The sequence below is a fragment of the Apus apus genome, chromosome 1 (assembly GCF_020740795.1).
Source record: "Apus apus isolate bApuApu2 chromosome 1, bApuApu2.pri.cur, whole genome shotgun sequence".
Classification (NCBI taxonomy): domain Eukaryota; kingdom Metazoa; phylum Chordata; class Aves; order Apodiformes; family Apodidae; genus Apus; species Apus apus.
In genome coordinates this window covers 100,452,739-100,479,513 of record NC_067282.1, presented here as the reverse complement: position 1 = coordinate 100,479,513, position 26,775 = coordinate 100,452,739, and the positions used below count along the sequence as shown (strand labels likewise).

Sequence of the window (26,775 nt, the reverse complement as noted above, 5' to 3'; positions counted from 1 at the left end):
CAGCTCCTTAGGCAAAGAAAACAAAACCCGACAACTTTTTTAAAAGCTAGAAAGATAATTCAAAAAAAGGTGTCTTTTTCCTTGCAATTTCCACATGAACTGTGGTGCAGAAAGCACTCTGTTCAGCTGACCACCCCAGTTTGGAACACCTAGAGGAACTTATAACTATAGCACCAATAAAAGCAGTACCCTTCCTCCAAAACATAAAAAAATAATAAAAATTTGCCAAAGTGAAAATCTGAATCCTGTCAAACATTAGGGCCAAATCATTCTCTCGAAGTATTACTTAGCATTTATGTGACACTTAAAAATTTCATTCACACATTGAAGACTGAGCTTTTACACAACTTGAAAGCAAACAGCTCCCACTCCGCTTCTGAAGCAGAGATCAAAGCCAGTAGTAAAAAATAAATAATAGCAAAAAATATTAAAATGCCACACACCAAAGTCATGAGATTTTCAGCTTCCAAACCTCTCTTTTAGCTTTTGGAAAAAGACACCATTACAAATACCAGAAGAGTCCTTGCCGAAAAGCCCAGAAATTAAGCTCCTTAATATAGAAAGACACCATGATGCCCTATTTACCAAATGAAAAAAACACTACCACAAAAAAACTTCCATAATTATGAAGTTCAAACAGAATCATAAAAAACCTCAATGGTATCTGCTGAAGTAATTACAAACTTCATATTATGCGTGTTGCACTACTCTCTAGAGGATGGACATATTTAAAAAACGGAGCAGCAAACATGCAAAAAGTTTTAAGTGAACCAGATGTTAAAAAATATATTAAAAAAAACGCCCTCCCCAAATGAGCAGCAATAATGGAAACAAGAAATAACTCAGTTGTCTGATGTTTGGCAGTGCCTACTGTTAAAGTATCATTTTATCTTGTCTTGATTCATCTAGCTTTGCCTTTTAGAGGATACTTTTCTATTTGGCCAAGGTGTTTCTGACACTCAGCTAACTGTTTTCTCGTATGCGTGACAAGCAACGCCCAACCTTCGGCAAGGTAAGTTTTCAGTGCTCCTTGAAGATAGACTTCTGCCTTCTGTGGACCTTTCTTCCTCCTTTAAAAATAAAGAAACAAGTACAGAGTTATATAAACACCTTCGCAGCCATGAAAACTCTACACATTTTTAAATAGCGAGGATGGGAGAGAAACACTGCATATGAATGCAGAATAAGATTCAGTGAACCATTATGCTGTTTGTTTTGATGGTAACAGATCAACAGATTGGCCTATCTTTATGCAATTCACTTAAACAAGCAGAACTGCAATTGTCAACAAAAGACTTCAAGCACAGATCTATCCCCAAATCAGAGCAAGTGAGGCAAAGATACAGCCCACAAATGTGACAAAAGCTATCTAGGTTTGATATAAAATGATTGCTGGTCTTCTTTCTCTTTTTGTTCCTCTGAAATACCACCTGAAACTTAGAGTATGTTTACTTTTTTTTTTAATTGTTTTTAAAATTCCTTTTTAAATACAGCATATTTTCCTCAAGGTTTATACTCAAACTTTTCAAAACTAATACATTAAATACATTTTAAACTTTCATTTACATATAAAACTCTGCCAAGTCCTTTCCCACAAGTTTAGCTGAGCGAATTCTTCCAATATTTGTGTACATTTCAATGGTGGCATGGGACAAATCCTGTTCAAAAGAAAAGAAACTGTTATAAGCTTAGAATTTATATTTTAGTAGCTATATGATATTTCACACAAACTCATAGTCAGTAACTGAGTTACTACAACAAAATGAGCAGAAAAAGTCACTTCTTGATTTCCCCTTCTCCCCAGCACACAGTGTAGAGCAGTTTGCAGAACGTCATCTTCACTTTTTCTACAGTTGGTCATTATCCCATATGTGCATTACAAATAGCAGATAAAAAAAAGCCTGTTAAAAATTAGCAACTATTAAAAATAAGGCAACTCAAAAATCACCAAAATAATAGATAAGATGCAGTTTCAAGAGCTTCTTTACACTGCAATCCCCTTGTCTTATTTTGAAAGCACCTATTTCTCAGTGAATATATCCCTTTAGACTATCAGTGCAGGACTGTGTAGTGTATCATTTCAGGATATACCACAGCATAGCATATTTAGAACAATATTAGAGCTTGCCCCAGAGACTCATAACTAAGACTTGAAAATCAAATCAACTGTATACAGAATGTGGCACATGACTCTTTCACTAAAGCTGCAGATAATATCAGTAAGTATATGAAAGTTTGCAGTATGTAAACATACAATTAAATGCAAGATGCTAATTTACAATTGAAATAAGTATTTTTGCAAGACTGGCTTAAAGGAATTTTGCTTGAAGCTATGCAATCCCAAACTGAAGTTTCTCAGTCAGCTTTAAGCTTAATTTCCAATGCAGGCATGCTGTCTGCATGTCACCTTCCTCATCTTGCCCTAAGCTTGCAGTAACAGCAACAAATCTCCCTCACAAAAGTAGCTGTTCCAACACACACTGTACACCACCAAACTGTTTTCTCAAGTATATCATAATCTCTGGTCAGATACATTAAAACACCTCACATCCTATTTACAAGTTCATAGCCTATTCTGACTGTCAGCATCCTTCCACAGAAGGTAAGAGTCCTTCAACTAATGTATTAAGAACTACTTTATCCTTCAAAACAAACTGCTTATGAGCTTCCAACTGCCTAAATATTTTGCAGAGTATCTGTCAGAAGTCATCTGTTCCTACAGGGCAAGAAAATTACTTAAAATGAGCTCTCAAAGCCCATTTTTGATGCTTCTTATGGAAAGCCTAGAAAAATCTCTATTTAAGAACTCACAACAATATCCTGCAATAAAAGCTATGTTCCCCCCAAATCAAGTTACAAGCCAACATGCTTGTAGATTTTCACAGTCTTACAAGAGAGTCTGAAGTTGTTCTGTGACATTAGCCATTGAATGAGAACAAAGCCTTTTCTGGAATAAAAGCTCATCACTTCTTGCTTTCAACATGTCTGAAAAGTTGCATTTTAATTTCCAGACTCATTAAAATTTTAAAAGCAAATAAATTATCTTAGCTGTGACTGAAAATTTTAAATAATTCTCTGTTGTTCTCCACTGAATACATGGGTAAAAAATAGGTATACATAAATGATATATTTATCTGACAACTATGTAGAAAACAATCTTGTATAGTGTATCTGCTTTTTTAATTTCTTGATGCATAAAGCGCGGTCAGAAATACAAACATGAACAGCGATTCTTTTGTTGGCAAACCCTCCACATCTCAGTGTCTGAAATTCAGGAAGATACTGCTGAATTTAGCAGAAATCTTCAGGTGCAAGTTGGAACTGAATATGCAAGAGCAGCTAGCAATTCCGAAGATTTTAGTTTTGGACCAGCTATCCAATCAGTCTAATAAAGAAATTAAGTATAAAAATGAAATCTGGCATCTTCAGACAAAATCTTTTAAGACTTTTTCTTTCAATAAAACTTTGTAAAAATAAGTACTGCCTAGTTGTCAGTTTTTTTAAAAAATGCTCAGTTGTGCTCCAACTTGTCCCAAAAAAACGGCAGTACTGCAAATACAAGAAATTTCAGGGGAAAATTATTAAGGCGGGGGGGGAAACCCAACCCCCAAGAAACTAAACACACTCTTGTGAGAGTTTTTTGGGGTTTTTAAACAATCTCTTCTAAAAAACTCGTAAGATCTTTAAAATGGCTCCTCAATATGACAGCTCTCAGAAAATAAACATGCATATTAAAGCACAATGAGAATTCTAATGTTTGAATCTATGCCAGCTCCAACCCTATTATCCACAGATGTCCCATAGTTTACACAAAAAAATTCAATAGTGTAACTTAAACCATGTAACACCCATTGCAAGACACAAGTGTAAACCATTTAAAAGGACACTGAAGTCACACATCAATATTCTTCTGGGGAAGATTCAACTAATTCTGAATTCAGGATAGCAGAATATGATAGTCATGACATTGGCTTTTTTAATAACTGTGTATTCATATTTGAAGAAAATTGGCTTCATCCTGGCTCAAACTGGGACAAGCCTCCAACTCTTAACTGTAAATATTAAAATTAATCCAAATACTTGAAACTTGGGGCCTGTACAGGGTTCCAGTTGCAAAAACCAGCCTTGTCATGTTCAGTGTGTAAGCAATAATCTTTGAAACCAAAACACAGAGACACAGATTTACATTCTCAATGTTATTTTCTCAGGTTTGAAAATTTTGGCCCTATTCAGTTTATAATGTAAATACGCAAAACGAATATAAACAGCCAAAGCTCATACTTACTAGGTAGTGTTTTTCAAAAGCTTCTACAGACGATAAGGCCTCTTTAAGTTTCTTGTAAGGACTCTGTGATGCATTTGCTTTAGAAAAAAGCAGACCAGGAGGTGTTATTACAGATACATTCCTATTTTAATAACACACACACCCTTCTTCCTTCAGTAGCAAATGAAGAAAAAACTTAGAACTCATTTTACGTGGAAGACATCACTACACGGTTTGAGACAATCACGAGTTTCTTTACCAGGCTCTAAAATATGATCAAGGCTGTTTCACAACTCTGTGTGCATGCACATGGAAGCAATGTTCAGGGTAGCAGGGTAAAGGCAAGCAGTAACTGTACTAACTTCTCCACACAGTATTTCACATCATTTACCCAACCTAGAAACACACACAACTGTACTTATATTGTGCCAAGAGTAATATTCTCACAACTTCCTACTGCTGGATTTATAAAACAGCATGACTGTACAGTAATTTAAAGACATTTTACTACCTTAAACAATGTACTTCTAAAGAAAATGGTTTGCAAAACTAAGTTTTTTTTCTGAAGTAGCTTGCTCAGTTTAAGTCTCTGCCAGACCAAGTATGTGTCAGTATTTCTAGACGAAAAACACACCCATTTTAAATAAATAAAATAGGCACCATAGGACTGAATTAATAATCATACATCACCATACCTGTGAGAGTAAACAAAGCATCAGCCTTTCAGCTAATGCTTCAAAGATACTAATTCTTCTAAGCTTCTTCCCTTCAAGGAATAAATAAATTTGATCTTCAGCCACTGAAATAATTTCTCTTCAACTCAAATAGCATACCTTTGCAGGTTATCTATTTGCAACAAATCAAAGATGTTCCATTTCTTTTTAAACTAATATTATTTTTAATACTTGTCAGAATGCATTAAGAATTTTATTCAGAACCAATACTGTTCAAGACTATTTACCTAAATGCTGATAAATGGAGCATTAATGGAAAAACTTACAGTAAGGAGATTGATTGATAATTTCAAGTGCTAGACACATTAAAAGAACTCATAAGAGATAGTATATTACTATTAAATGTTTATATATATGTAGGGACATTTGGAAATTATTATTGCTGATGTACTTCTATGCTATGTATTTAAGACAATGTCAGATATTAGAAAGAATATTCCTGGCAATACCTGTTTCAGGGCGCTCTGCTCCTAACCCTGCTAACAGATCGACAGTTCTGTTAAGGTCTTCTGAATTGGGTCCCTTCTCTGACACAAGTCCACACAGATAACCCAGAGATTTCAACTATAAAAGAAACCAGATGCTTGTTTTCAATAGGCTATGAAATAAATGTAGAACTATAAAATGAAATTTTATTCTATTCTATTACATCATTTCTACAACACATTTCCACTCCTGTCATACTATACTGCTTGTGAGATCTGTATTAAAATTACTTTATGGGAAGAAAGTAGAGAACCTTCTCATGGCAGAAATTAATTTTATTATGAAATAAAATTACATATAAGTTACTAATAGCACTGGGACACATGGACATACACACACACTCCCCTACATGCATAACACCTAATCAGAATAAATCCTTCTGTTTTTTCATATAAATATGGACAAAGCTTGAGATGCTTGGCAGTTATCACCAAAGGTAATTTCTAGTAATTGTGTCTATTTTTTTAAACCATATAATCAAGAAATGCAGACAAGCTTGCAAATTCACCCAAAGCTCTGTATTCAGGTAAAAACCTTCTTGAAAAAGATATTATAAGCATAGCTAACAGTCTTAAAAACTGCCACACAACTACCATAAAACCCCTTCCAGACAGCAGATGGTATGCTTGGTACCCAGAAGTCGGCAGAGGATACTGTCTTAAAGAAGTTCAGTTCTGTTGGTCATCTGGTTAATCCACTTAGTTTAACTCAATCAAGTACCAAGCTAAGCCCACAAAAGAAAAACAGGTCTCAGTCTGTCATTACTCTCTACCATATAAAATGGGGATGGCCATTAACTTTTTTTTTTTTTAATTCCACTTGATTTGTCACTAGTTCCTAAACTTCTCTCATTCAGTCTGTTCCATCTCCCTGCTATTCATTATCCTACAATTTTCCCCTTCACCCTTCACGTTATAAGAGCTATGAATGGGAGGAACAATTCCAAATCAGGTACACACCTTCCGTAAAAACACTTAAGCAGCACAGGAAGAATCTGACACACTCATCACCACTTCAAACAACTCTGTTTCCTTTATTCTGATTTCTGCCCTCCCTTCCCCCCTATTTTTTTAAACAGTAACTCTTCAAGGTGAAATTTCATTCTATGCTTTTGTAACAGGACAAGGATCTCCTATGGTAAGTTAGAGGATTCCCAAGTCTACTGAAATATGAACAAATTACGATCACAGTAAATCGAAAATATTCTACAGGCTATGCAAACAGGAGAATGAGCTTCAGCTGGTCTTGAAAAACATCCACAAAGATCACAGTAGGCTTAACTGTTTTTCAACACTGGAAAGCAGTAGCAACCTTGGACACCAACTCTTTCATAGAAATGAAGTAGAACTTGAAAAGGCATTAATGTAATTTAGGGAAGGGGCTTAATCAAACTGAAAAAGCCTCTTAACAACTTTTACTTTATGGTAAGAGGTGGAAACTGAGAAATTGCAAATTATTACTTATTTGCCTCTGTCACAAGCTGCCAAGTGTAACATCCTCAGTGAAATTAGGGGTCTATTACTACCACATTAACATACTGAAGAAATAATGAACTATGTAAACAGATTGCTGTAATCTCTATAAATATCGGTAAATGCATCCAAGTCTAGGCAGCTTCTCCAGCTATAACTGAAATTCATGCTCCTTCTCTCAGTCAATATGGAATAAGTTTGTACTGCTGTTTAATTAGCCAGTCATTGTCAAACTAGTGCTGAGGGAGGAGGGGACAGACAAAGAGGTGAACACTCCCTAATTATTTCCAGGCCTCATGTGACAGTGGGAAAAGTGGCTATTAATTTGGATGTCTCATCTAGACTAGACTCAAGACATTATACAGAACCCCATATTAAATTCAACAATAAAAAGTGCAAAATCTAGTTCCACAGAAACAAATGGTCTACTTCAAACTTGTAATTCCACAACTGCAACCATCATTTGCTCACCTTCTCCGTGGCATAGCTCCATAAGCCAACTGTGTGAGAAACATTTGCATCTATTTGAGCCCTATCACAGCAGCCTTCTATCCTTTGTAAGACTTCCAAACAACTCAAAAATACCCAACAATCCAAAGCTCCAGGAGGAACAGAGACCTGAAGATGAACAGATAAAATGAACTGGGAAATAAATTTTAGTCAGATAAGAAAATACTTCAGTAAAATGCTTTTCTCGATAGAACAAAGCAGAGCATCTCTCTTAGAAAAGTTTACTCTAAGAATACACAAAATCCTGGACAACTTTCACTACCTCCTGAATAATTTTTATGTATATATATATATATAAGTTCATGAAACAATGACAGCTAAGCAACTAAACAGTGATTACATTTACTAGATTTGATACATTTGCCAAGATGAAAAAGAAGGAAAAGAAGTCTAATAGGTTCTAGTACTTAGAAAAATTCCCAAAACTTCAAAACTAAGGCTAAGGAAAACAGAGTTAGGAAAAATTTCTGTAGATACACTATTACTTTCCTAAGGAGACATCATTAAAAAATTGAGATAAAAACAAATTAAAAAAAAAACACACAGGAAAAAAAAAAAGAGAGACCAAGAAGGGATTATAAGTCAGGTCATGAGAGAGAAAGACAGAAGAGTCAAGAATCAATATAAAGATGAGCATAACTACAGATCTAGAATGTAATCACAGTAGTGGTGTCTCAAATACTTGCTCATAAACAATGCAAAAATAGAAAGAATATTAAAGTATTGAAACTCATAATAAACTAGGTAATTGACTCGAGATAGAGACGTTCAACATGCAAGTGCAATACAGTTAAAAACAAAAAATAAAGAGCTGCATTCTGAAAGAATTTTCAGGAAGAGATAGATCATAAGAACAGAGTAGTTTAGATCTCCCCTATGCGTTCAGTGGTGCCAAGCCACATGAAGAGGTTTGCATGTACTGAGAAGGATTACTACCAGGATAACTACTTGGTAGGCAGAAGTGTTACTGTCTGACAGCCTGAACACCTACATTCAGTTTGGATCACCCACATCAAGACAGAAACAACCAAAATAAAAGACGGTGCAGAGAAGAGCCCCAAACATTGGAAGCATGGGACAGATTTGAGGTGGAGCAAAAGGGGAAATGAAGGAAGTACCTTTAGAGATTTAGAATGCTGGATGTATTTAGTTTGGAAAGAAAAAAACAACCACAAAACACACACACAAAACATACTATATATGGGAATTCCACATTAGTTTTAGAATCCATGAAGGTGCTGGCAATGCATCTGAAGTAGATTTTCTGTTGTTAAATACAGATGAACAGATGGAACTTATGGAACTTACTATCACAATGTTACACAGGCAAAAGTTAGCAGCTCCTTTTATAACAGCACAGATAAAACTAATGGAGAACCAGACATCCATGGGACTAAGGACATGGATGAGTCACCAGCAGAAATCTAGACATTCTCAAGTATACTACATTGTTCCTAAAGATGTATACACAGACATGCATGGTCATACATGGAAGATGATCAGTGTACAACATCCCTGATAAAGCCTCTTTAGAGGATTAAAAAACGCACCAGCAGAAACTGAAGTATGGAAGCAGGAGGTGTAAAGCATGGAGGCATGCAACATGACAGAAGAGCTTTAAGCGCCATCACTTGTTTCTGTCTCTTTCTTCTGCCAGTGGATGTGATAGTCAGAGACAAATGCGTAACACAAAAGAGCATGACTGAACACCAAAAGGAGTTGCAAAGTGTGAACCACAAAAGGTGATCCAAGCAGTTTCCAACGTGCATGGCAGTAAGAAGCCTTACCATAAATAATGTTTCTAGTTCAAAACTCCTTTTTGGTACAGGCTACTAGCTTGCGTGTCAGCATATTAACCACTCTGCATTATTTTCTTCAATACAACACTGTTATAGATTTAAATGAGAACTACAGTTCAAGAGACTGGTAAAAAATCCAGAAGAGAAGCAGACAAGTTATCTACCAACTTAAAAAGTTAACTTTTCAGGTGAAGACTAGAATATTCTAACTAAATACAGGTTTTGTTTTCGACTGCGACATCTCCACATTTCTTTCCAAAGACAACCTCATGATTAAACATTCAACTGTAGCACTGTTACAATCTGTTATTACAGCATGATTTTTGATAATTCACAGCCAATGCTTACTGCAATCTGGTCACCAACATCTAACCTTCAAAAATCTTGTTAGATCATCATTGGATAAAATAATTTACATAACAGAATATATTACACTGACTCACTTCTAATAGCTTGAGTTCTTGCACACAGTTGTGAAGAAGCTCCAACGCTCGCTGGGAAACCTCCCATGGCCTCTGCAGGAAGATTAATAACGTGCACTGGCGAGAAAATAGGTAACTACGCAAGTCCAGTAGAGTAGCTTCTTGATTCTGAATTAGCTCTCTCTTCTCCATGTCTATTGGTTTTCGGAGAATTAAACCATTCCAGCTCCTCACTGGCTGGCAAAAAAATGTCAGCCAGTTTGCACCATCTAAGTAAATAAAGTTAATATCCAAGAATCAAGCACTGCTTTCTATCAAAGCCTCTTCTTCCTCCCTCCAGAGGTTGCGAACTGGCTCATTCTTTCTAAAGTTTATCATCTGGATAAATGACTTAGTGTCTTAACTTTAAAAATAGAACAACCAGCAGAACTTCCAAAGCTAAGTCGATAACTGAATTTCCGAACATTTAAATCCCATGGGCATTATGTCTTAATTACATATTTTTTATTAACATAGTGGCAATCAATCAGTTTGTAATGTTTTTTCAGCAATTAAGCCTATCTGAAGTTCAAAACAAACAAGCTTTATCTACTGAAGAACTTCTTACTCATCAGCCATCATTGATAGACGTGCCTCCACTCTCAGGTATAGCATCAGGTTCAACCAGGACAAATATATTGCTCCTGCACTACATTTTTAACAGATTCATAACACATATCTGATTAAAGCTGATATATAATGACATATGGTTTAGTTCATCAAAACAGTTTACCGTTATCTGATACTTCTTGCCCAGTAATTTCTCTTTAAGAGAAATTTAAATCTGCTGTAGTGCAGATTAAGCACATATTTCTATTCAGGTTTTTAGTGATTACCAAGTGTCTTGTGTAATTTGAGGCACAATTGAATGCATTTTTCTAGGAAGCTCTGCACTGAATAACTTAGCAGTGAGCTGTGAAAACAGAAACTGTATCCCAGCCAGATCAATACTTAGGTAATTACAGGGTTTCAGGGCTTCATTTGTAATGATTGTTGAGGAGGAGCAAAATGCAGGTTTTCATTAAAAATTACTACTAAGCCTCAGAGATGAAAACTAATACTTTAATAGAATATAACTAATGTACTCTTGAGTTTGCATCCAGCATAACTTAAGAGCACAAACTCCCTAGTGCATCTTCACTGCAACACAACATAATTTTCTCCAATGTAAACATTTTGTCCCAAAAGTACTGGGTTTAGTCAAAACATAGTCAAGAAATTTACACACTTAACCTCTAACATCTTAAAGACACTTACCACCAGCCCCGAAGTTGACAACATACTGAGAAAACAAGGCATCCAGTTCATCATACTGCACCAGTGCATCCTCAAATTGCTGCAGCATCTCAAAGACAAAGGCCAGTTCTTCCTTTTGACACAGAAGCAATGCAAGGAGCATGTTACTGATAATAATAATGTATTAGTCATGTACCAAGTGTTACTGGTATTAACCATGTCTGAGCCTGCCCCCATCCACATAGAGAGCTCTGTGAAATACTTTTTCGAACAGTCTTCCCCTTCTAGTACTCACACATAGAGGAAAACCTGACATTGTAGCAGATGCACTATTTCTTCCTAACACAGGGAAGAAGATTCACAGTAAAAGATTAAGTCACACAGCTATGCCAATAAATTCTGTTGTGGATTCAGATCCTGAATCACTACAAGATACTGTTCATACATCTCTTAAAAGTTCAAGTTTCAAAAAGAGAAAATAAAAACTTATGCTGAAGACTCATTTCCCATAGTAGTAATAATTTTTTCCTCTCTCTTTACACTGTGAAGGCACCAATCGCAGTTTCAGTAAAGGTTCAGTTGTACACAGAAAAGAGTGCCAAAGCAGTAACTAGAAAAAGTCTGAGAATTAGATATATCATATGCAAGAGGTAGCATATGAAGTCAAATGAGACATGAAGATGAGGTGGAACTGGTCTGGAGAATGGCACTTCACAGGGACCATAAAATTCTAAAGGAATCAAGACCTCTAATTTTATTGAACAAGAGTTTCTGCACCAGCTAAAACAAAGATGTATTTAGAAATATTAAAAAAAAAATAATTCAAGGCATTCTCTATCTGGATTACTGCAAAATAGACATTCTTCTAAAAATCATCTCCATACATACTGATAATAATCTAAACGAAGCAAGTATACCAACATTCATATAAATATCAATTACAAGTTTGAGTGTCTTTGCACAGGCACAGTAATATGACATAGAACCAAAATTCAAGAGCAACTGCTAAAACATTTTTAGATTTGCTTCAGTTGAGGTTCACAAAACTCTGACAAGCCTAAAAAGATTCTGTTTCTGTAATAGCACTGTATTACAATGTAACACACAGCTGCTACAAACAAGACCGAATACTACTTTTATACCAGTTTTCATATTTCCTGCCCCAACCCTCAAAGAAAAAGCAGAACATCAAAAGTACCAGAAAGCCAACTACAACAACAAAAAGCTATTATTAAAATTAGGACTCAAGTACTTTCTTCAATAAACAGAGATTCATACCTGTACCATGAAATACTCGCAGAAACTCCACCCTGGCTCAGTCCTTTTCTCTCTCAAAGTTCTCATGTCATCTTCAAACTTGCCTAAGTTTTTGGTAAAAGACATGAGAAGCAATGTCCTGAGTTTGGTCAGGAAGGCATTCCAAGATTCCTGAGAACGGGAAGAGTCCTTCAAAGGGTCAGAAAGTACCACGCATCTGTAAAGAGATTGATGAAAATTATTTTTGAGGAAGCAAGCATAAAATTCACATAAAAATGCACAGCTGAATACTGTGCATGTCCAACAGATTCAGAGTGAACAAAATTTAGATTTTCATTCAACACTGATCAAAGGGAAAAAATACTGTTTGCTTGAGGGTGTATGTCAGGGTTTCAGGCTTTTTTTGTTTAGCTGGTTTTTGGTAGCTTTTTAAAAACTTATCCATGTATGTTTAAGTCTGTGACAGAGTTCATGGAGAAGGGTTAAGTGCTTTCCACAAAATTAGTGCTATAAAGCTTTATTTTTTTGAAGCAAATAGTGGATACATTATTCCATTCAGTTAAATATAAGTAATGCTGTAGCTATGCAAGAAAAAAAAGTCTACTTTGCAATATGATCAGCAAGAACAGTAGTCTAGTTACTCCTGGCAAGGATTATGCAAGATACAAATCAAGATTCATTAGCTCACATATAGTCAGCCTTTCCTAAGTCACTTAAAATAATCCTCTATAATCTTACAGTATCTCAATTTATTTCAGCACATTTTATGTGCTAAAACTTCACCTACTTTTCTTGGAAAATAAACAAACAAATCCCACTAATTCACAAATAAATTAGCCCTTTTAGAGTATCTTCCTTCTCGGTTTTTCTACTGCGATTTAGTTACATTCACTAAACTCTAAAGACATATCTCTAAAGACAGGAAAATCTCATTTCTAAGTAAAACACCATTTTTTGTTAGAAAAGTCATCATTCTTTGGCAAAATGATTAAACCAAGCCAAACCATCAGTGAGAAACCAAAAGCAACCAATCAGAATTGTTCAAACTATTTGCTCAAATAAACCTGTACTAAACCAAACACTGTCTAGGTATGAAGAAAGCGCTGTCAATGTTTAGAGCGTTATAACATGCTGACTCTCCAGTCACTGTCAACTCACACCAAGGTACAATGAGTGCTTCCATCTACTCTTTTCAACTTCTAATGTTTATCCTGTCACTCATTCTTGGGGGGAAAATCTTCCATTTAAAGTTAATTCTTAAGGTTAAAAGAACAAAATGTAATATATAAAAGATTCAGTGCAATGTTTCAGAGTAAGGAAGACAGTTACTAAAGTTGGTTTCAAATTAAGATTTGTGTTTTGTTTGGGTTTTTTTAATGAAACTAGAAATGGTTCCATATATTCATTATTATTATTTTCCTTAGAATAAAAATATTCAAAGAAACTGGCTTTAAGTCCACTATCTCATAGTGGAAAGGTGATTGAGAAAAGGCAGAAAGAACAATGGTACAAAATAAGTCCTACTGGTTTTATAGGCCCCTCTCACCTCACTCCCTCTACCTGTAATTCTGGTAATGTTTTTTCAAGCACCTGAGCAAACAAAAACCCCTGAAGTTCTAAAAACTGATTATTACACTGTCCTTAAAATTATCTTAGCCAGGAGGAGATACTTGAACGCTTTTTGAAACACAATTCAAAGCCACCACAAACCCAGGAAGAACTGAAAATAAAGTTTTCCCTCTATTGTTTGCGTAAGCCTTCTTCAAGGCATAGGTCTTAGGGTGCCATCAGTTTGAATGCTGGATATCAATGAAATGAGCAAGGAATCTGTTACACAGGGAATTGAGTTTTTATTTCAGCACACCAGACAAAGGTTAAAATCTCTGCAAGTAAAAGAATGCTTACCTGTCACTTTGTTTGTTACAGAAGTCATTTCTTATTTTATCTACTATAGAGGTTCGGGGAAGGATATTTGTTTTGTTCTTTTTCTTGGCATCACTCTCAACTACCACAATGAGCCAGTCCACAGAGTTGTGAGCTTTGAGAACATTCTGCCACTTGGTGATGTCATCCTTGACTGCAGTTTTGTACACTTCCGTGTCCTGGGATAAGAAGTGATGAATCATCAGATTAAACATTCTGAACAATTTCAAAAGGCAAACTTTGTTACAACAGGAAACAAACAGGAAGTTACTACTGTTACTTAGTGACAATAAGTTCATTTACTGAAATAAATCAAATGACGTATAGTAAGGTTTTGGTCTTTTAATTTAAATTATTTCTAGTATTTGGTTAACATAACTGTATCTTAGCATTTGTTATATTATCTTCATATTACTGAAATTAAGATTTTTAAACAATTTAAACTCGTATTTACACATTCTTGAACTTTACAACAAAAACATGATTGAAATTACAAACCTGAACTGTTTTATTCTTCCACAGTAACAGAAGTGTGACATTTGTGCCTTCTAACACTGTTCAAATCATAAACTATTTAAAAGCTTTTTCATAAAAATCAAAAAACACAGAAGTCTGTTTGGTACTTTTTTGGCTTCTGAGTTAGTTTTAAACAGAACAATTCAGACAACTCTTAAGGCTGTTCTAGGCACTTCTGGATTGGTCACAGAACACATGTCACCTTTCTCCTTCAACTGGATAATTAATTCATAACAGAGGCCAACCAAAAAACACTGAACTGTAGATAAACAGGATTAAGACATTCCAAATCTTGCCCAGTTTAGATTGCTGACATGTACTAATACCTGGCACATACTGAAGATGAACTAAAAAAAAAAAAAAAATCCTAAGATTTAACCTTATTAATAGACAGATCACAACTGAAATAATGTGGCCACATTTCTGTATTATAAACAAGTCTACTGTGCCATTGCAGTAGCACCGTTAGATCTTAGATTTTTTTTGTGACAAAGTACTGAAAATAGGTATTCAAAATAGGTCCTCTTATTGTCAAAAAACATTACAAAGAAATACTGTTTATGGTAAAATGTACTTAAGCTGACTAAGTTTAATTTCCAATATATTAGATATGCATGCTTGTGCAAAGCAGATGTAATTGTTCAAACAGCATGGAAAGCAAATTAAAAATACTGGGGAGAACAAGCAGAAAGTGAAAACATTTCATTTTTAAATCTGAGTACTCTGCTTTTCATATTTTCCTAATACTTACACAACATTCTGTCCAATAAATATGAAGAAAGGGAAAAGTCAAAAGGGCCTTATTCCCCTCTTTGGGTAGTAGCTCCTCTTTAAACTGAACAAAGTTGGATTCTAGATGAATCATCTTTGGAGCACGGCCGTAAGACCTGCAAGGTTTAAAAATGTAAATTAGTGGATGAGACATACATGGCAGAATACAAAAATGAACTTGTATTTTGAGGAAGAGGAATAAACTGAAATACTCTGGTATTGGAAATTCACCAACTACACTTACTGCAGTTTGTATAAAGTTAACTTAAATTTGGTACCACTTGAAATGAGACAGATGCTAGTTTTTTGCAAGAACAGAAGTTAGAAGCTTTTCAGCTTTCATTAACAGATTTTCTGCATCTCTAGGACCTCCAAAAGCAAAATATTCCAAATAAGAAATTCCAAAAATATCTTTTTTTCCAATCAGAAAACAGCGTGACACACCAAACTTTTTGCAGGAAAGTACATCTAACTGCACATCAGTTCTACCTATACTCTCATTAAGAAGAAAGCACGTCACTTTCAGAACATGGCTGCCAAAGCACATCAAAGCACACACCAAAACAAACTCACAAACCCAAAAGGCATAACACAGCATTACTATCATTTTTCCTCAGGTGAAGTTCAACATAGCTGAAGTGTGGAAGTTATCATCCTGAAGTAGACAACATTTACCTTGAGTATCTAAGTTCTCCTTTCCTCAAGTCAGTTGCTATATTCAATTCAATTCATGGCAATAGCTTCTCAGAGCACAACAAATACACATTTTCCCAAGTCTAAAAACATACACTGACACAGTATCACAAAATAAAGTGTAAATTTACCTCCTCCATTCCATTGGTTCTCTAGGAAGCTGCTGAGAAAGTGTAGGATATAAGGAAGTAAATAAATTCTGATCTCCAGCACCTAAAGTAGAAGACATTAATCTATTATCATATGCAAATTACAGAAAAGAGATTAATAGCCTATACTATTAACAGTTTGTTTTTTCAATAAAAAGATGTAAATTTTTCTGCTACACAGAAACTGGACTGAATCAGACTTTTAAAAATTTTTTAATTTCACACTCTCGTGACCTAATACAACACTTTAACAAGGCACAAATTCCTATTATGATTTTCTACATAGCTACATAATCCATACACCAAAGAGAGTATAATTCATATAGCTGGTCCAACTCTAAAAACTAGATGAGCAACTCCTTAACTGGAGTCACTGTTAAACAAAGTGCATTTAAAAAAACCTCAAGAATTTAGCCTTCACAAACCAGAAGACTAGTTAGACAGCGGTTCACATCCCTTCCACAGCTGATCGACCATAAGAAAATTAGCATTAGCACAAGTTCTGTGCTTTCCCAGGTTTGATCCCTCTCTCCCCATTATTCTGGGTTGCTGTTAATACAAAGCAGGTCCCTGCCCACCACACTGTTCTTGTTGCCTTCAGAAACATCAGGTCTGGTAACATGGTGCAGGTCCCCTGGAACTGGCCCTACACTGACACACAGATCTGTGGTCGGGCTATAATCACTTGGGCTTTCAATCACTGCATTAAATGCAACACCACTGAAGTACCTACTTATATACAAAATGAATAAAATGTAGGGTCCACAAAAAAATTAATGATCAGTAGACTATGAATATTAATTCTTAAATTCTGGTTTTTTTTCTTTGGGTACAGGGAGGATATGACAAGGAAAATACAGGATTAAAGCAAGCTCTTAATTTCTCATGGTTATCAGCATCTTTGAGCAAAGAGATGGTAAGTCTGGAACAAGGAACTTTGTCAGACACATTTAAATCCAAACTGACCAGTGAACCATACCAGCCAATACATAATGCCCAAATAGTCTTCCACGATACTGAAACAGATGACATGACATCTGACAACGGGTATATAGGTATACCCAAATGAGAAGAGAGTAAGGTCAAAAAATGTATTTGCCACTACATTGGATCACAGTACCAAAATCTGTTACATCATGTTAACTCTTGAAATCTGGGAGAAAGAGTTGGTCCACACTAGTTTAATGGTATTGCTTATTAAATCTGTCCTCCGCATGTTGCCCTGGGTTGTCAAAGCAACTGCTCCCTTTTCTGTCCTTCCTCCTTACTGGCTGTCTCATCTTCGGCTGGCTGCATTCTCCTTTACCTGAGACTGCAATTTAACTCTAAAAAATCCTTTATTTCTTCCTATGAGGACTCTACTCTTGCCCCTGATGAGCTACATTTTCCAATTAAAATTTTAACAGGCATACAGGCAATTCTGGTATTTTCTGGTAATTTTCCACCTATTTCCATTTTACAATCATCTGCCATTGTATGGCCCAACCTGAACTGAAAGATCTTCTTACCCTCCTGTGGAACAGGGAGCTAAAACTGGAGAAGTACCTGACAGAATTTCTTCTCCCTCCCACCATGCAACCTCATCTCCTGGTACAAAGCCACAAATTACCTTCACAGTCACTTCGCATGCTTTAGTTTACCTTGGAAAACCTTTTCTAGTTCACTCACCTTTTCCCAGTTTTTCATATACACTATTTTGTTTACTTGCCACTAGCAGAATTCCATCACTGCACAACTAAAAAAAAAAAAAATAAATTCTGGAAGTCTCATTAAAGGCCAGAACAAGAAAAGCAGCTCAGCTGGTGTCTGACCACAATAGCTATTACGCAGTAATACAATTTCCTAGAATAGTTAACCAACAAAATAGAAACAAAAAATCCACTCTACTATTAGTGCCTTAGCTTTAAGTCTCCAGAAGGCTACTAACCAAGCACTTAATTCATGACTGTTCACCTTCATCCTGTCCTGTCTGAACTCAGTGTATCATACAAAATCTTATTTAAGACTATAAGCAAATGTCTAAAGTGAACACCAAAGCGAGTGTTATCATATTGTTACTGCTGTCACATACTGAGTCACAACATCTCTATGAGCTAGGCCATGGAGAACACTCTATTGATTTGCAACTCATTACTGCCCTTAGAAAGTGAAACACAGCTTAGTGATTCAGCAACAGCATGATGACCGCATCAAAACGACAGCCCATGAAGCTTGGAGCCTGACTGAAAGAAAGAACTAGGTACTTTACTTCTGGAGCATAGCAGTGTTCTTTCTATACTGCACCTAACAATCTAATATATGCCATAAAAGTTTCAAAACTCAGAGTCTTGGGTAAAAAGGATTATTCCAGAATACAGAGGAACTACAAAAGAACAGTGATTAAGGACCCTCCTGTTCCAGGAAACAACATCACATTATTTGCTTAAGAAAGGTATATATGATCTAAAACCAATGTTCCCTCCTGCACTGGTTTTGGGGGCATATAAAATACAAGTAGGAATGTGTTTTGTGATCAAGGCAAGGCTATCATCTAGAGGAAAAGGGAGAGCAGACCTTCAATGCAAGATACGTGGTCTACCTTTCAAGCACAGACCAAACACTGCTACCACATACTGCAAACAGCCAAAGGACTGTAACATTTCAGGTTCTGTTCAGCTAGATCCTGCTTCTACTGTCATCAGCACTTTTGAGCTGCTCAAGACCAGAACACTAAAAATTAAGTAATCAGCAGGCAACACCAGCACAGAACTGAAACAGGAAAAATATCAAGACTGCTTAGCAGTAAGGACTTGTAAGGACCAGAACACTGGCAAGATGCATATCATTTGTTAACCATCTGCTATTGGACTATGGGGAGGGAGGGGAGCTACTCACAGCAACTACACAGTAAGAGCATAATCCTCCTAAATTTTCCTTTTCTCCATTCTTTCCTCTTATCTACAGGTTTTATCTATCTACAGGCTGAGAGAGTTGGGGCTGTTAAGCCTGGAAAAGAGAAGGCTCTGAGGAGACCTTATAGTGGCCTTCCAGTGCCTGAAGGGGCTACAGGAAAGCTGGGGAGGGACTTTTTACAAGGACATGTAGTGAGAGGACAACGGGTAATGGTTTTAAGATGGAAGAGGATAAATTTAGGTTAGACATTAGGAAGAAATTATTTCATGTGAGGGTAGTGAGACACTGGAACAGGTTGCTCAGAGAGGTTGTGGATGCCCTCCCTCTAGAAGTGTTGAAGGCCGCATTGGACAGGGCTTTGAGCAACCTGGTCTAGTGGGAGGTGTCCCTGCCCATGCAGGTGGGTTGGAACTAGATGATCTTTAAAGTCCCTTCCATCTCAACCCATCCTATGATGCTTCATTTCTATAATATTTCTCCCCAAGATTTTGGTAGATCAAGTCATCCCAGCCACCCTCCCTTCCACCCCTGTCTAGGACACTTGTTCTGCTGCAAATCGGTACAGGAACCATGTAAGAACCAGAATTATCACCTTACCAGGACTCCAAACTCTTTATGAAAGTTCTCTGATACATAAAAACCCCCCACAAAATAACTGACATTTTAAAAATTAATGCCAGCCTAAAATCACAGAAATCCCCAAGATTATATTTTTCTTCTAACACTTCCCAAATCTCTTAGATGCTTTAGGCTTTGTCACTGCAGCACCTGAATATCTCACAATTATTTTTTTCCTCGAGAGGAAAACATCCCAACCCACTAAATACACAGGCATCGTAAAGCAAAAACTACTGAGGACAGATGACTAAAGCAGACAAACATTTTTCTTTGATACCAATGACAAACTCAGTAAACTGAGATAAAAGGCTTCAAATACCTTTCCAAAAAAAGATCTCTGTGCCAAGAATGCACTTTGGTGTGGTTCTGTTTAGTTTTTGTACTTAAATATCAGTCACAGCTAACCCTTCTGATTCTACTTCTTTTTCCATGGGTAAGACGTTCTGCTGTGAATCTTTCTTCATATTCATTAGTCTATTGTAAATGGATCCACCTGAAGTTTTGGAAGGCTGATGGGTTTTTAGTATTTATTTTTTTTAAAGGTCCTCCTCCCCCCTCAACTCAGATTAACATTCAAAAGAGCTCTAAAAAATCAAAACACAAAACATATTAATTGCTATATAAAAATCTTAGCTGATGCCTTCAGAAGAAAATCCTTTTAGTAAAATTTTACATCTTTAAGCACTGCTGCACTACTACATCTGAAAAATAGGGGTTAACACTAACAAAAATATGCTGTTTCTTCTCATGACATATGTAATCAGATATTTAAGCACAGAATAACATTAGCTCAACTCCACAACTGTGATGACTTACAATGCAGACAGGAGTTCTGTTTGAGAACACGGAAAAAGCATTTACAGGATACAGTTGTTTAAAGGGTCTCACTAGCAGCAAGTGATTTGAATCACTTGGCCTACATGCCACTTGTTGCTGGCACATTTTTTATTACATCTACCTACTAGTAACAGAAGAACTTTTGAATCGATCTCTTCCATTCCCAGAACAATATTAAGTGTAAGCATTTATTTTTCACTCCAAAAAGCTGTACAATTCTTCCCACCTCCCTTTGCTTTCATTAGCCTTTTTATTTATGCTATTCTTATAGGTATTCGCAAACATTTTCCATTCTTGGGCCTGCAATGATTTTGCTGATGGTTTTACTGCTGCTGTGTCACAGCACATTCTGAACATGGACTGGAGGAAAGTGATGCATCCCATTCTCTCTGAAGACTTAGATATACAAGTGCATTGTACTAAGAAGGAGTGTTGACAGTGAGAACAAATATGTGCACACACAAACAATATGTAAATAGATACAAGCTGATAAGGAATATTCAACAACTGCATTAAGATAATTTCAAAAGAACAGCTTGATAGGAAAGCTCTGAAAAAAACCCTATTAATTACTTCATTTAGCAGGATTGTCTACAGCTTCCTCTTTATCTGGACAGACTGAGCTAATAATTTAAGCACAAACCAGCTACATAAGGATGAGTTCCTTCATCAGAACACTTGATTGATACCTATGTGCAAGAACATTAAAGTTCCGAGGGCTTTCTCAAATTAAAGTTTCAAATAGGATGCAGGAGAAGGAAGCAACACTTTAGGTTTCCTAGGAAAGTAATCTGCATTGTTTTAAAGATTATGTCAAGTCAACATTGCAAAGAAATTACTCAAGTTCAAGACTTCCGATGCAAGAACTCAAGTTGCCTCTTCAAATAAAAAAAAAACTTTTAATGATGCCAAAAATAATACTCCTGAAGCAGTGAGAAAGCTGGAAGCAGTCTCAAAATGCTTTGTAAACATACGAGGTCTGGTAGCAACGAAGACAAATTGCCACAAACTAATTGAGAGTTTGCAGGTAATGTGATAAGACAGGGAAACTCCCCAGTCTGTTTACCATCTAGAAAGGCAAATGGCATAAAAATGCATTTCAAACTAATTTGGAAAGAAAGCATCATGGCACTCAGTCCTAACCGACAGGAATGATTTAATACATCTTAAGAAAAGGGGGGAAAAACTATAAAGGAATGGCATATATCTGTGAATATACTACTTTTTCCACACTGAAAAAATACAGTTGTCTGTTTGTCTAGAGAAAAAGTCTTTAGAATTTTTTGGTTAGACGGTTTGCCTAGCTGAATTCTATTAATCTAAACTCTTTTAAAACTATGGGGGTTTTGCCAGTAATGCAAATACCATAAATACAAGGCTAATGCAGCTACATACAAATCCTGATGACAAAATTACAAAGTTATAGTACTGACATGAAAAGAATAGTGACAAAAACTGCATTTGCAATTGGCATCAAATATACAAGTCACCTGGAAGCTGCCACTTTTATTCTGTAGGCCCAGGCCTGTACGGACACGGAGTGCCAAGTTCGGGATTGTACCCATACAGCAAATAACCACTGTTACAATACAGACTAAGTCACAGATTTGAAAGCTTTTTACCAGTTTCTTTCAGAGTACAGACAAAATCCATTTCAGGTAGACAGAAATATTTGTTTACAAAACATCCCTGATATGCACACTGTTGAAAACGAGTTTCATTCCAAGCAAAACTCCCTCTTCAGATCTTCCTTATTAAGAATAAAGCCCAAGCACTAACAGAAGTATTTCAGGATGCAAATGTTTACCCGATAGAGATTAATCTAAATCTTGTAGCAAGAAGAAGTACTCATGCTTTGAGACACAACCTCACTTAACCTTCACTCTTCCTTCATATCATAAAAAACTAGCCATTCCGTGCAGGTCTGTTTTTCCCTCATGCACACCTGCTAGGTAGGGCAGTTATCCCTGACAACTCCAACTGCCTAAGATCAGAACCACAAAACAAAAGATGAACTGTGTTTGTTGAACAGCTTCTGATATTGTAGTTTTGAATGTATTTTCCAAGAAACCAATACTGAGCCAACAATTTTTTTTTCCTGAAGAGCGAGCTTAGCCTCCTCATAAATCACTTGCAATATAATGCCTAGAAAAGCTTCCCTCAAGTAATTCTTGTTGAATGCATTTGTTTGAAATACTACAGAGTACTTCACTTTTCCGGAAAGAGGAAAAAGGAAACTAAAACAGCTAAAGCAAAACACATTCCCCATTAACTGCAAATGCTTTTATTTAAAAATGGTAGCAAGTCACCCTTATTACATTCACTAGATAGGTCACCTCAGAGCACTTCTGCTCCATTAGCCTTATTCTCTGAATTAAGATTATCTCAGACCAAGCCATTCTAGTTTATACCAGTAAAGATACTACTGTCATGCTTCTTCAAAGCCCCAGAAATTATTTTTTTATTCCAGGAGCAATACATACAAATGATACATAACATTTCCTTCATATAATCTTTGTAAGTATGCTGCTACCATACCCTATGGTGGTAAGTCCAAAACATTTTGCAACCATAAAGTACACTCATTCGCTACATTAAATTAAAATTATTTTCAACACCAGATAAATGGGCTTGACTGAAATCTGACTAAATTTCGTGTTTGGAATGTTGAAAGTTGCCTTGCATAAAGACGCTAGAATCCCTTCCGACATTTATCAACAAAAAAGCAAGCTTAGAGGTAAAACTGCATGTACTTCAACAGACTGAAAGACATGTTATTGAAATAATACAGGAACAGTAAGTACTGACACACCCCACCACCCCTCACAGAGACTCCCCAGATTTGAATACATCTTATAGGCAGCAAATCTGAAAAGCAATCCATCACACTCTGAGCTGTAGCACAATACCAACAAGGAAGGCAATTATATCATTCAGATGTTTCCAATATCTACAATTTTCTGACTTTAAACCTGAAGTGAAATGGATTTCAAATGCCTGGAGGGAGGTCAGTACAGAAGATTCAATACAGATACCACTGACTTTAGTTCAGGAACTGCATCAAAAAAAAAATGTTTAAGAAAGAAAATAAGAACATTTACAGAACAGTCTGAAGAAAATATATTTATACGGTGTTCCATGATTATACAGCTATGAGGTTATAGTTGGATATTTTTTCTAAATACCAATATCAGTCTAAGACCTTACTCATCAATAGGTGCTTACTTTGTAATAAGATGACAGTTTCTATTATACATGCATACAAAGCATTCCCACTACTTTACCAATAAAATCCAAGTATGTTCTTGGGTATGTCATCGACAGATATTCTTGACTAAGAATGTTGCTAAAAGAGAAAAAAAGAAGTAGGATTCTCTGCACTGACCTCAGTCACCGTACTTTTTATTAAAAGCATTATAGCTGTAGCTCACATGCTTGCTTTAAGTGAACTTTGTGTGCAACCGCTACACCTGTAAGAGGGCAGGAGCTCAAGGCTTAGATCAGGGTCAGGGTGCACACATCCCAGCTTGCCCGCCTCTGACGCCGGGAAGAACTAATTCACCGCGGGAACCACACGATCTGGTTTGTTAAATAAATTGTCTCCGAGATTAAACCAAAGCACAGTAGTTAAAGATTACATTATAGTGTCAGTGGGAATCTCTTCTCACCACAGAGAATGTCTTACTTCTCCTGACTTCTCCTACCCAGAGCTCACTGGCAAGACGTCTGGGGTTTTAAGATTTACTGTCACATTTGAATCTCTTCCTCTAAGCACCTGTAAGCATGACACTCGGTTTTGTTATTTACTACAGCCCTGACACACGCACACACAGAAACAAACCCAAGTTTGTCCGCTGCCATGAAAAGGGCTAAAGAGACAGAACCAGCCGGCCGGCGGAGCTCCTCGACGGCGCCGTGTCCCCCGCCCAGGGCCGCGGGAAGCCCAGCCAGCACCTTCGCCGGGGCTCCCCCCTGAGCCGGCCGCTCCCTGCCCCGGCCCCTCCTGCCTTCCCCGCCGGGCCGCCGCCCCGCACAGCCCGCGGGGCCCCGGGCCGGGCCGCCCCGCCGCCGGGCCGGGAGGGGGGCAGCGGGCAGGGCCCTCCGCCGGGCGGCTGCCGCCCCGCCCCCACCCTGCCCCCCGGCGCAGACCGCTGAACGCCCGCCCCGGGCTGCCGGGCCACACTCACAGGTGACGATGGGCTTGTTCTCCATGGTGTAGATCACCGGGGGCTTCTCCCTGCCCTCCTCCTCGGCGGCCGCCGCCGCGGCGGGGTCCATGAGCGGGCGGGGTCTTCAGCCCCGTCTCCCCCGCCCGCCCGGCGCCATGGAAACGCTGCCCCCAGCCCCCGGCCGGGGGGGCCGGGCCGGACCGCTCTGCTCGGGGCCTGCCGGCAGCGTCCCCCCCCCTCCCCAACCCCAGCCCCCTTCCCCGCCTCCCCCAGCCCCCTTCCCCGCGTCCCCGCAGCGCCGCGCCGCTCCGGAGGGGAAGGCGGGCGAGCCCATCCGCTTCCTGGATCACCGGCGGAGCGTTACCGCTTCCGGGGAGCGCCGCCACCCGCCGGCCGGGGGTGAGCCGGGAGAGCGGGCGAGGCCCCGGGGGGAGCGCGGGCCTGGGGGGGCCCTGGGGAAGGGGTGCGCCCTGCGCAGGGCGGGCGGGCAGCGCCCCTGCCCCGGGCGGGTGAAGGGCGGAGGGCCGGGCTCCCCGCTGTGCCCCCGGGCGGGCTTGGGGCAGCTCCCGGCGGGCGGGGAGGCCTTAGGGGCGGCCTGCGGTGACCCAAGCGGCCGGCGGCGCGGAGGGAGGGTTGGTGACCGGGGCCGGGCCGGGCCGGGCCGGGCTGGGCTGAGCTGAGGGAGGCCGTGCTCTCCCACCCGGCGGGAACCCCTGGGCGTTCTGAGAGCCCCTCGTTCTGCCCGAGGTCATCGGCTCCCGGTGTGAATGACGTTAATGTGTATTTAGATTTGTTCCGGGAGGGCGAGGCGGGCGTGTTGATGGCTCTGGGCCTGGAAGCGGCAGGGGTTTTGTGTGACATGTCTTGCCAGCTTTCATAAGGGGATATCGGCCCGTGCTCGCCGCTTTCGAGTAGCCCCTTGTGGCAGCGTGGATTGCTACCGCTGCTTCTTTTCTGCCTCGGTAGGAAAGGACAGGAATACACACAGACGGGGCTTTGTGCTTCAGGGCGGAAGCCCTCCCCGTGTCTGCTGGAGCCTAGGCCTCAGCTAGGTCAATAGGAATAAGTGCGTTAGAGATCATCTTTTCCGCTGATCTCAAATACTTCCAGCAGTTTTGTTGCAGGCCATCTTGGAGATGTGCCTGACAGGTTATAGTGAACCAGGCAACAGATGGCTGGCCTTCTGATTAACTAGTTGCATTCTTGGAGGATGGAACGGACGAAGAAGAAAGGGCAGGGAGTTGTGTGTATGCAATGTGAGCTCAGAGGGAGGAGTATAGGGAACAGAAAAGAGCACAAAGCACAGGCAGGCAAGTGGAGGTGAAGTACAAAACTGCCTCGTGCAAAGGAGGCACAATCATAAGTGCATTTCCATGCATAGCAGTTAGAATATATCTGTGAATATGGCCCTTAAAAATTAAAGGTTTATATGGTAGGTCTTTTTAAATGCATAGAAATATTAAGCTATTATACTTCTGTTAGGTCTGATTAGTTGTGTTGGACTTCAATACGTGTAAAATTGACCTTTGTTTCATGGTAAACTGAGATCCTATTCCTTTGTTTTTCATAAATTTTACTGTTCACCTTGGTCATCTGCAGTTTCTTCAGAGTCAAGAATTCTAAACGTAGAGGATTTAGACTTACTGTCTCAAGTAGAACTAAATAAGATACAGAAGAGCATAATGAGAGTAGTCTACTATAAGGGGTAAAAAATCAAAACCACTACATACATGTGTAAAACCAAATGTAATTCAAGGTAGGACTATATATAATCTGTGTATTAATCATAGCAGTTTCTTGCAGTGACATTGTTGAGGCGGTTTGAGTGTTCTGTTCAAGTACTTCCACAGAAGTAATTTTGTTTAGAATTTTCTTTCAGCAAAACCTTAACCCTATTTCCTGGTTTTATAATGTTGTTTAAAAAATATTTAAAGCATCCCATATTGCATATGAATATTCCCAGTTTTACCTCTGATGTTTTGCTTTGG

General features: G+C 38.3%; 1 protein-coding gene across 1 annotated transcript in view; it reads right to left on the bottom strand.

The window, feature by feature from the left end:
* TRAPPC10 (trafficking protein particle complex subunit 10) overlaps window positions 1–25,005 on the bottom strand; it is a 42,895-nt gene extending 17,890 nt beyond the window's left edge. The window contains exons 1-12 of the mRNA XM_051617284.1: window positions 24,806–25,005; window positions 16,254–16,335; window positions 15,410–15,545; window positions 14,125–14,321; window positions 12,241–12,436; window positions 10,984–11,095; window positions 9,709–9,956; window positions 7,428–7,574; window positions 5,448–5,562; window positions 4,286–4,362; window positions 1,567–1,658; window positions 930–1,070 (exon numbers count right to left, since the gene is read on the bottom strand). Of these exons, the coding sequence (XP_051473244.1) occupies window positions 930–1,070; window positions 1,567–1,658; window positions 4,286–4,362; window positions 5,448–5,562; window positions 7,428–7,574; window positions 9,709–9,956; window positions 10,984–11,095; window positions 12,241–12,436; window positions 14,125–14,321; window positions 15,410–15,545; window positions 16,254–16,335; window positions 24,806–24,896 (1,634 nt within the window). The 5' untranslated portion in view covers window positions 24,897–25,005. The remainder of the gene's footprint in view (window positions 1–929; window positions 1,071–1,566; window positions 1,659–4,285; window positions 4,363–5,447; window positions 5,563–7,427; window positions 7,575–9,708; window positions 9,957–10,983; window positions 11,096–12,240; window positions 12,437–14,124; window positions 14,322–15,409; window positions 15,546–16,253; window positions 16,336–24,805) is intronic.
* Between the last annotated feature and the right edge of the window lie 1,770 nt (window positions 25,006–26,775).